Here is a 12,107-nt window from a genome sequence, read left to right on the forward strand (position 1 = left end):
TCATAAGGGGGTTTTTTTGTCCAAAAAAAGGGGTTTTTGGGGCGGGGCGGGCCACGCCACCCCCCCCCCCCCCCCCCCCACCCTCCCAACACACACACACACTCACGCACCATTTTCATTTTTTTTTTTAACATTTTGAATAGTGAAAGAATAGCCTGTGACCCCTGTTCGGTCACTTCCCCTAATGTATCCTAATAAACACCACTGAACCTATAACTCTAGTTAATCTTTGGCACAGGAACAATTTTTGTTCATGTGATAAAATATGTTTGAATGAATAAATCTTCTATATTACAAGATAACAAACCATTTTTACCTTAAATGGGGGTATTGTTAGTGAAAAAGGAATTATTTCAATTCAACTATGTCAAAAACAGGAATGTACAAATGAGGTGAGATTATGGGCAGACGTGCAGATTTCGATACAGAACAAAATCTAAATTCTGAAATATCCACTTATATTATAACATGTCAATGAATAAAAGTTAAAGTGTATTATTGGCCCGAAGATTAAAAATTTCATTATGTTAATGGCCGGGAAGGTCCGATAGATAGAAGTGGGATATCACAATATCAATGTTTTATTTCTATCACGTTCTGTAAACAACCCATCCAATACATATCCCTGCTTGCTACATATTTTGACTCTGATATATCTGACTTCGGTTATTTTGTGATGATGCACTCGCTAGTTGTAGGCTACTACTTATACAAAACGTGTATGGAACATGTTCAATTTCAGAAGGAATCAAGTTCATTTCCTAATAATAGGGTAGTGCTTTTTAATCACCCTATAATTTCTATGTAATCACCAGTGTTAAGATCATTTGAGATGTTCGAGAATTTCTAGTAAAGTCTCATATTGGGCATTGGCTATCTTAGTTGATTATTGGTGGTATTAAACGGGACAACCAAGGAAGTTATGCCTGCATAATGATGGACAATCAGTCCTATTGGTCTCTCAGTATTTTGTGTCTTAATCCAGTGAGCTTCCCTAGCTTGATGGAATTTCAATTAAGTCATCTTCAGCTTTTATCTTTTTGACATAGGCTATTAAACTATAAAAGGTCATAAGCATCTCCTGACTATTTTATGACTGAATATGCCTTAAAATTGTTGTGGTCGGTATTAATCATAAAATTAAGTTCACTCCCTTTATTGCTCTAAAAAGTAGGCGAAAATTGAAGCATTAAAGTGTTTACCGGTCAAATGATAGTCATGTGACAGTCACATGATCTCGTCCATGATTAAAACAAAACAAGAAGTTCATGACTGATGATAAATAAGTGCTTGATTATATTATATTATTGATGTATTATACTGAATGACAATGTTTCAATCTATAAACTTAATATTTGTTTTGATACCTATTTGTCTAGGTAAGTAGTCCGACGTGGTGCACTGTTTCCTAAACTCGTCCAAAATAATTTCTAAAAAGTTTTTGCCAATTCACTTCAGCCGTCATAGGAGTGGACATTTGCTACCCTTTTTTAAAACTTTTAAATCCTCTGGAGAATGGCATTATTAGCACAAACAAGCACAAATTGAAAACGTTTTTCTAGTTACCCTAGCAGCTCTTGTTTACCACCCGTAGTTGTTGTTCACCACCTTCAGTTGTTGTTCATCACCCGCAGTTCTTGTTCACCACCCTCAGTTCTTGTTCACCACCCTCAGCTCTTGTTTATCACACAAAGTTCTTGGTTCTTGTTTACCACCCCCATCTCTTGTTTGCCATTAACAGCTACTACCCAGAGTTCTTGTTTACCACCCCCAGCTTTTGTTTTCCACCCGTAGTTCTTGTTTACCACTTATAGTTCTTGTTTACAACCCTCAGCTCTTGTTCACAACCCTCAGTTCGTGTTTACCACCTGTAGTCCTTGTTTACCACCCAAAGCCCCAATGGGGGAGGGGGGAGGAACTCTTATACAAACTTTTTTCCCTAAAGATTAAAGTAAATAAATAAACTTTTAAGTTTCCTGTGTATGTTTTTTTCTTATAGGTGCAAGTTTTCAGAATGGAAGTGCTTATTGTAAATCAAAGGCTTGCACTTATACAGCTAATCAAATAGATCAAACAGGAGCCACAGCATTTGGTACATTCAATGATACTTTATTAGAGAATGGTTGGGGTATTTTAGATATTGTGGCTGGATATGGTAAAGTTCAGTCAGAAAATGAAGACATTATGTTTGCTGCAGGGTTTCTTGAAGGAGTTTTTACTGCTTCGTAAGTAGTGATATATAGCCCCAAACTTAATAATATTATAATCTTTTACAATTATTAACAAATTTTTTACTGATACAGTCTGTAACTGCCAAAAAGGCAACTGATTGTGAAATTTGGAACAGGCATTTTGGTAGAAAACTTCTTAGGTTACAATGTAGTCTAAAAAAAACAAGCAGCTGCCTCGTTATTATGCAAACATTTGTCTAATGCTATTTGCTTGTCTAAGACTTGATTTGCCTACCTTGATAGTGAATACAAATTTTGCAGGAAAATAGCTGAACATTATGAGAATGTAAGAGGTATATTTTTTAATGGTAAAGGAAGTGCAGCATTAGAAGATAAAATAAAACAATATTTTATTGATCAAGATAAATGGATGAGAAAAATGATAAATGAAAATGCTCCAAAAGATCCTATTTGGAGACATGTTAGTTATATTATAGCTCAATACGATGGTTTGATAGAGGGATATAAAGCAGCTAGACTGACAGAGAAAACATTACCAGTAAGTTATTACTGAAATCTTATATAACATTATCTTATACTGGTCTGAACCATCAGACATTACCTCATTTCTAATACAATAATGATCCTGATACGGAATATTTCAACATGGTAGAAGAAGTAGATAATGGCTGTTATAACATTGATTAATTAATAACAAAGAACAGATCAATGCCAAGAGGTTTGGCTAAGGACCAGATGGGGAAAAGGAACCTAAGTTGCTATTTTTGGCTTTTCTTTTTATTGTACCATCTTAAGAATTGTTGTAAGTTCAATATGACCACCCATTATCCAGCCCAGATAATACAGGTTACCTTGTTTGAAAATGACTTGAGGTTTAGCAAAGCACAAGTAAATCATCGTGCCCAAATTTATTTCAGAATTTAGATGTATATGCTTTCCAAGTATTAAATGGCGTTGGTGATTTGATAGATTTAACTAAAGTTGTCAGTCCTGAAACAATACCAGATTGGAGAAAGATGAGCCATGATGAAGCTATGAGATATTTAGCTACAAGTGGTCACTGTTCTGCTATGGTCAAGGTAAAACACAATATTCTCCCTTTAAACTTACAATCTGTAATATTACATTTCATAACTTGTCCCTATTCTGTTTTATCCTTTATGTATAAATTTCAGAAAAAAACATTTCATCTTCTTAAATTATTGTTTAGCAATTTTTAGGCAAAAAAATCTTATAATTCCATTGTTTTTTCAGGTTTTAGGGGCCTTTGAGAATATTTTCATGTCCCATTCTAGTTGGTTTGCATATGCTGCTACAATGAGAATTTATAAACATTGGAACTTTAATGTCAATGATTCTGCTACCTCAGCTAAGAAGATATCATTATCAAGTTATCCTGGTATGATAAGTGTGAAAAATATTTCTGTGATATGCCTGAAACTGTTGAACAAGATAGTTGAAATACATGTGGAATTTGCTGTTACTGTTAGTAAAGCGGTACTTGTAATGCGCATAGAATATCGTAGTCAATGGCATATCAAGCCTATGTGACATTTATATTTCATCTACGTACTTATTTCAGGATTCTTAGAGTCATTAGATGATTTTTATTTGATGAGCAGTAATATGGTAATGCTTCAAACCACAAATAATGTATTCAATGCAACACTATATAAATCTTGTACACCAGAAAGTTTATTTGCTTGGCACAGAGTTAGAGTGGCCAATATGATGGCTAACTCGGGACAAGAATGGGCGAAAGTTTTATCTAAATACAACTCAGGTTTGATTACATATGAATTATAAAACCTGAGATAATGCATTTAACTCAGTGACAACTCTCCAAGAACTATTCAAGATCTCTTCAATTGAATTATGCTTTAACTATTTGGAATTAAGTTGATGCAATTTGATATCATCCCAAATTTCAAGCAAGATACAAGGATGTTAGGTATTTTGAGCATGTTCCATACTCCTCCCCTTCTAAAACTATTTGGTCCCTTTGTCTATAGACAAGTGCATCATATATATATGAAAGGGTATGGCCATTATATTTTTGATATTTAAAATGATTTTAGGTACATATAACAACCAGTATATGATAATTGATTTAAAACAAATAGTATTAAATAAAGAAGTAAAAGATAATGCATTATGGGTAGTAGAACAGATACCAACTTTGGTGGCTGCCGGAGACCAGAGTCAAATTTTACGAACTGGTAGGTTGTTTATAATCACCGAACATAGTGACAGTATATCATAGATATGAATCAAGAAAAATATCACATAAATATCATTCTGCTCCATTTGCAGGGTGTCAGATGTGTATTTGAAGAGTGAGTATAGTATTACTAGTGGCATTGGCATCAGTAACTGTTATATTTGAGCCCAAACTCAAATTATTATATTAGAGCTCAAAATGAATAATATTTGTGGTCCTAAGCTCTGTAAAAAAAAATTATAAGTGGACTCTCTGAAATGATGTCTTAATAATAATAATGGAAAGAAGATTAGACTGCTTTCTTTAAATTTACTTATATGAAAAAGAAATATAAATTATTTATTATTTTCTGTCTCCAGGTTATTGGCCATCCTATAATGTACCATTTTTTGAAGAAGTCTATCAAAAGAGTGGCTATCCAGAATTTGCCGCAAAACATGGTTTAGATTCAACATATCAGTTAGCTCCAAGAGCTAAAATATTCCGAAGAGACGAGGGAAAAGTTGTAGATATAGAATCATTTAAAAATATTATGAGATATAATGGTATGCTATTATTTATTTAGTTAATTTACTATATTTAGTTATTCCCAGTCCTTAGTATTACCAATACATAGTGATATTTCTATGTATATTAACATTGATATTTCTGTTTTTCATTGAATGTCAACTACTTAGTAAGTTGTCAAATGAAAATTAAATTGTTGAATAAAGCTGAATTCATACATAAATCTTTTTAGAATTTTGTATTTTCATATGAACTACTGTGTTAAACAATAAAGTAGCAGAGATAGAAAGTGTCCACCTTCTATTTAAAAAGATAAATGAGATTGTATAGATGGATAATTTCAGTAAGATTATATCTAGATGGTAAATGTTCTGTTTATAGATTATAAAAAAGATAACTATAGTGAAGATAATCCATGTAATACTATCTGTTGTCGTGGTGATTTAGATACCAAGTCACCTAGAGCTGATGGTTGTTATGATACCAAGGTATGATTAATTCTATATTTTAAATAATGTATCATATAACCTTGTGCTGTAAGCCATTTCAGGAATGATCATAGGATTATTGCATGTGAATTATGTGGAATATATTTTTTTTCAATTTCCAAAATCATTGTCATTTCTGAATCCCGAAACCCAAAGCTATATTGTAAAGAAAACTGGGAATTTAATTTGAGTTTGATGGAGCTTTTGATTAAATCTGGAAATTATCAACATAGTTCTAATCAAATTTTGTTGTCAGTTAAGTTTTCTCCTGTAAAATAACATACTGTCACCAATATTTATTACAGTATTTTAATGGAACATGTCCCTGTTATCAAAGTTTATGCAAAGGAAATTTAATTTCCAGAACACTAACTACTTTAAGATGATGAGGATTTTCTTTTATTAACTTGCAGGTAACAGATTATAACATGGCTCTGAACCTGCAGGCTGAAATAGTAAATGGACCAACATTGGGTGATAATTTACCTCCTTTTAAATGGGTACCACCATTCAATGGTTCACATGTAGGGTTACCCAATGTATACAACTTTCCATTTATAATGGCACAACCTCGCTGGCCAAAATTATAGACAGTTGCACAGATTCCAAATGAACACCAAATGTCAAGTCTTTTTCTACTCCAAGTTTGTCAATTTTTCCTATTGCTCAAAAATTATTTTTTACTACTTAAATTTTAGCCTGGTAGTTTTTATTCTTACAACTGATTATTGTTATCTCTCTCTCTCTTTATTAATGCTGTACTCTTTTTAACTGAACATTGTATTCTCTGATACCAAATTATTGACACTTTCAAGAATTTTTGTGTCTGGTTCTTGCACTTTTTTTTAACTTTCCTATAATGTAAAATATTTTTAGAAAGGCTCAAAGCTAATCAGTGTTAAGATATTATAATAATAATAATTATTATCATCCTTACAACACTGTTGTAGTTTTACCACACCTTACTTACTCTTTTTAAAAGTAAATGCCAAAATAAGTGAACATTTTCTACCCTATGATTGTATGTAAGCCGCGATGTTTTTTTGCAAAAGTCGATTTTTAAACATTTATACTATTTTATTGGCATGCAAAGATATCTGTACATATCCCGGAACTATTTGAAATATAAAAATAAAGAGTTTTTTTATGTTAAGTAGCTGAATAAATTGTTAATATCATCATAGTAATTTCAACTACCATGCTCCACCTAAAAACTAATAGGTTGTCGTTGTTTAGAAATGTTCCATGATGTGAATAGATATCTTTGTTTGTTTGCTTGGTAGTATGCGAGTGATAATTTATGAAGATTTGAGAAAGTAAATTTTATCAATTTAACTGTATTGTTATAGAGGTATAAATTAATAATGTTATTTTTGATATAATAAAATCTGTTTAATAAATCATTTAAATTGTTTTGCAAATGATATCAGCAATATAGAGTAATAATGACAGTCTTGATTGGGTTGATTTTTATGATCCTACACAAACGCACTATTGGGCCAGAAAATTGAGGCTTTGGAATCTACATTTTTTTATCCAATGTCCAGAAACTCGGAATCTGTCAAATGTAGATAAGTTAATAAATTTTATTATAAGTGTTTTCTGGCGGTGAGAAACGAAATTTTTAAACGACATCGCGAAGTTTAGTCGTACATTGTCGTCACACTGACTGTCTGTTAACTCGTCCTAACTTAACAGGCTGCAATTTTTAAATGAATCTTTTCATTCTTTCCAATGTATCTCGTAGATTATGTTTATCGATTTTCGCGATGATCGGACAATTTGCAGCGTCGGACTGGTGCTAAAATGTCGTATTGGACCGGTACCATCTCGTGCTCACTCACTCACTCACAATTTCTTATCTTTTTTGTTTTCTGATATTTTTAGTCAACATTGTAATCTAAATAGATTTCTATTAAAGGTTTGTCCCAAAGGTAGTATATGCAACCAATCAAACAAAGCGTGTCATGTAGAACATTATAAAGTTGCATGTGATGTTTAATCTTTCGCGATTTGACAAGAAACCTTTACTAAAACACATGCAAAATGTTTTGATATCGCCTTGTTTGATTCCACAAAAAATGCAGGTACTGGTTGTAAAAAGGAATGAAATTGTATTTCAGTCCTACCGTTTTAACCGAATTGTATACCTACTAGATGATTATCTAATAATGTGTAATGCACTCGACATGGTGTAGTTTGTAGTTACCTTTCTTTAACAAACCGGACTCTTTTAATACAGTTATTAATAAAACTCATTTTACAACTACATGTATATTGCGCATCAGAATAATCTGATAGTAATAATAAACAAAGAACATGGCATTTCTTTCAATGTTTAATCCTGAACCATTCGTCACAATACGAAACAATAATAATACATTCGATTATAATATTAAATACATGAGATTGAAGACGATATGATTTGCCCTTGTTATTTTGTTACTGTTTCTATTCCATCGAATCTAATCAAAATTTGCTTCTGCTACTGCATATATCGATGGAATATATCTGATTTGATCGGATACGGGGTTCACCTTAATATTTTTCAACATCAAGTTTTCATATTTGATTTAATAAATGAGGAGCATTGTCACTGACCATAAAGAGCAGGTCTAACCTAATAATGTCGGCACTATTTCCTTACTTCTGGCGTGTATTTAACGGCAGTGGACTGGTCAATACCATAAAAAACACCGGGAATCCAGGCCACCATTCGACCTATAATATTAATCAAAATAACAACTGGTCTCGTTAAAATGATATGAATCTTGATCTTGAGGTGATGATATATTAATGTATACAGGTATGATGTGCTGGTATTCAGAAAGAACCAATGTATTTAATTATTTGCCAGTGTCTGGGCTATCCAGTCCTTGTAATGAGATACTCTGGTATAGATGCCTGGAAACTCGACATTTCCACATTCATAACCAATAGATACAATACCAACTTGGTACCATTTATCATCTTTCTCACAGAAAAATGGACCACCAGAATCTCCCTGGAAGAACAAGGTTAATTCATATATAATGGCCCGCCCAATTCTAATGATCTTATTTTGATTAGAAAATAAACATTGAATCACTTATAATAGTAACAACGTTTTGTCATTTGGTTGAAAATAGTTCATTTACAATCGAATGAATTAAGTTATACGGGTACATCAATTGATTTCCAAAGACAGCAGAGGGCAACACCAAATGAATTCAATTCCACAGACAATATTAATGGGACAATAATTCAGTGCCGATATTGCTTGAATATGTTTCAATTTAAAAAAAGAAGTCAAAAGCTACAGATCATCGGCAGCCCCCCCCCCCCCCCAAAAAACCTAACATAGATGTTCATATTATAGCTGTGCCTGAGACAAGGACAGTTTTAAATTAATCCTCACGTTCTTTTCAAAACACACATAAAAGTTTGATAAATGGAATATGGAATAATTACGACAAAAATATCATTGTGTATGGAATATAAATCTTATATCAATAACACCAAGTTCCACGTGCGTCATTCTAACCAAACTTTAGGCTTAATTAGGATAATATTTGTTATTTTATCATACCCCATAGTATTGTCTCCTCTCAATAAAATACATAAACTAATTCTATATATACTGAGATAACTGTAGGCAATATATATAATTAGTTTATCAAATTAGAGAATCAATCACCAGGGAACCCTTAGGTTTCTACCAGATCAAAATAAAATATATTCATGTATCCATTCCATTTTAACTGCTTCAATCTATGACTAAATATTGTAATCGAGGGCTTTTCATCGAATAGAATAACAATCAAAGCTAAAGCGAACTAAATATGGAGGTGTTTCCATAGGCAAATTAGATAACCGATCTGATTTTGTAACGTGCATTGTTTTATTTCCAAATGAAGGCTTCGCACGCCTGTCATATGTGTCATGTGAACATACTTGATAGTGTTTGCAGTCAAAAGGATTTTCGAAAAGTAACTTACCCAGCATGCATCCTTTCCACCGTTTTCAGACGAAGCACATAGAACAGAGTTGTCGATTTTAACCAATGATGTTGCTTCATCATAATCAGGAAGGGAATAATATTTATTACGGCAATCTGTTGAATTCACTATGGGTAGAATGGCCTTGAATGGTATCTTGGTGCCAGGCGTCTCTAAAACAATAAAATAGTTCCAATGTTATGTTGGTAAAACTAACTTATGTCAATTGGTGTTAAAACTTTTTCATGATGTATCGTCAGGTACCTAGAAAATCCAAACGCGGGAGATGTTAGGCATTTAATTCCTTTTTCAAAATTTGCATCTTACCCATCGTGTCTTGTCCCCAACCAGCTACTGTACAATGTGATCCTGCAGGGAAATCACCCATTGTATCCAAACAAACCACATTAACATAGTCTGACAGAGCTGCGGGTTGTTTTAACTTTACTAGAGCTATGTCATACAGGAATGGTCCTCTTTTGACTGAAAATTGGAAAAGATTTGATAATATCGTACACATAAATCCACATCAAATGAATCAAACCATTGGGACAAAATATCGGTCGTATATTATTGATATAAAATATTTTTCAAACTAAGTTTGGAATATATATTATATCTAACTATGAGTTAAAATATCTAACAGTACTATTTTGAGGTTGATATTCCAATTCTCTTAAAATATAGAAAAAATTCTACTTTTTGCTTTGCAATACTCGATGTTACTATATTTGTATTCAGATTAGAATGTTTTTCTCTTGCTATTCTATAGTCCAGTGCTGCAATGTTTGTTGGCTTGGGGAATATAAATTTACTTACACTGGGCTAGTGGGTGTCTTATAATCTTCTCGATTTCCAGGAACTGTTCAGTTCCATCGTCAGTCGTCTGATCATTTTCACCCAGAGCTACAATCCAATTGTCCGGGTTGTTGAGACCAGGAAATACATCAGAACTGTAAGCAGAGACAACATGTTATTTAATGGCATTCATGGTTTCCAAATTTCTCATATAGAGCATAACAATTGGGTTCTAACTGCACTAGTCTTGAACTTATTTTTGTCCAAGCAAGAAACGCATTGAAGGTCGGGCTGGCATATTTTTAACTCTGGCACAATCTCTGATATAGCATTATATTTGAAGAAATATCTGAGTTCTTCTTAAATACATCTATTATGTCGTGTGTCGTTAGCGCGACAGGGCATACTCAACTGTCCAGGACACCTGGTATCACACTATTGGATTTGTCAACTCACTATCGCCAAAAGGTAATATTGCTAATTGGTATATAGTTGTTATTGTTAATTACTACTGTGCAAGTTGTTTTTACATCTCTAATTAATACAATTAGAATTATCTACATATATTACACATACCTCAAACAATGAGAAGCTGTTATAACCCATTGGGGATGAATCAAACTACCCCCACAAAGATGTCTCAGACCAGATCGACCAGTGAAGTTATGCCAGGGTATGAAATGTAGAGAGGCCACCCAGGGCCAATCCCCCGGAATTACTGGGTGTCCACCCACAACCCTCTTTCGTCTCAGACCTGCTGTCTTTCTGGTTTTACCGCAAGTGTTAGCTTGACCATTGTCAACTGAAAAATCAAAATGTACAAAGGAATTGAAATATTGATATTAAAAGCGGTATACTACAAACAACCATGATCTGATTTCTTTTGACATAATTGAAAACAATTTTTTTAAAACATCGGAAGTTATTCATATATTTATTTATATATTTGTATCTAGTTATGTAGTATTGGTGACTTATCTTTATTGTATAGAAATGAACGTACCCTCTGGAGTGCCAGTATCTGAAAGAGAAAGATACAATACATGGCATTACAATTGATTGTTTATTATCCTATATCCATTGTGCATTGCGAGAAATGGGTAATAAAGCAGAACAATATAATTCGTTTAAATTTAAAATATATTCGAAGACATGTTTACCGACTAACTGGATCCTAAGTCGGAGGCTTTCAAGAGAACAACATTCCATCTATAAATATAAATCTGGTCAATCTGTAAACCACCGTATGTCTGACTGAATGTTTATTTTGCTCCCTTTACTCTAGGTTATCTGAGTCACCGTTAATGTTACTATAACCTAAAGATAGTGTAGACTTACTGCATCCAAAAGCCTTCACATTGGTAGGAAATAATTCTCCTTCTGGTAGTATCTGTATACATTGAGCACGAACTGGATCAGGGAAATCTATCTCAATTTTCTGGTTTCTACTTGTGTCTCCAGGCTCTTTCATCTGAAATTTCAACCTTTAAGTTGACTCTATAGCTATATTTTAATTGTGAATTCGTCGTGTAATTTAAAAATCTAATTACAATAGGTCGACTTAACATTGGATAATGAAGCGCTAGTGAATTAGTTCACGCTTACAGAATTTTAATGCTTACGCGGTAATTCTTCGATAATTACATCATATAAGTAAGAATGACATGCTGTGTAAAATGTTTGCTTTTAAATTACAAATCTTAGGTGAAAATGCTTTGAAATTTAAGGTTTTATGAAATCTGACTTACCACCATATTGACATAATGACCAGTCAAGTTTTCAAACTTTGAACAAGATCTGCTGTAGAATACCAATAACTTATTACCGATATTGGAAGAATTACCAAGGTATGAGATCTCTATAGCAGTAACAATTTTCTCAGAGTAAAACTTGAGAATCTGGTCACCATCGGCTAGGGTGTCCT

General features: G+C 33.0%; 2 protein-coding genes across 2 annotated transcripts; one reads left to right on the forward strand and one right to left on the reverse strand.

Moving 5' to 3' along the window:
- The first annotated feature begins 1,210 nt into the window (after nt 1–1,210).
- Nucleotides 1,211–6,856, forward strand: LOTGIDRAFT_186156 (hypothetical protein). Its single transcript, XM_009049761.1, has 10 exons — nt 1,211–1,379; nt 2,000–2,225; nt 2,493–2,730; nt 3,110–3,271; nt 3,447–3,591; nt 3,775–3,975; nt 4,271–4,411; nt 4,773–4,958; nt 5,302–5,408; nt 5,822–6,856. The coding sequence occupies exons 1-10, from the start codon at nt 1,325–1,327 to the stop codon at nt 5,996–5,998; spliced, it is 1,638 nt and encodes a 545-aa protein (XP_009048009.1). The 5' UTR covers nt 1,211–1,324; the 3' UTR covers nt 5,999–6,856.
- Nucleotides 6,857–8,250: 1,394 nt separating this feature from the next.
- Nucleotides 8,251–10,926, reverse strand: LOTGIDRAFT_111620 (hypothetical protein; the record flags this gene model as incomplete). The annotated part of the gene is made up of 5 exons (XM_009049762.1): nt 8,251–8,412; nt 9,386–9,558; nt 9,713–9,861; nt 10,201–10,338; nt 10,760–10,926. Coding segments are annotated over 5 exons (789 nt in total), but the record flags the coding sequence as incomplete, so codon positions are not given.
- Between the last annotated feature and the right edge of the window lie 1,181 nt (nt 10,927–12,107).

The sequence above is a fragment of the Lottia gigantea genome, assembly GCF_000327385.1.
Source record: "Lottia gigantea unplaced genomic scaffold LOTGIsca_14, whole genome shotgun sequence".
In the NCBI taxonomy this organism is placed as follows: Eukaryota; Metazoa; Mollusca; class Gastropoda; family Lottiidae; genus Lottia; species Lottia gigantea.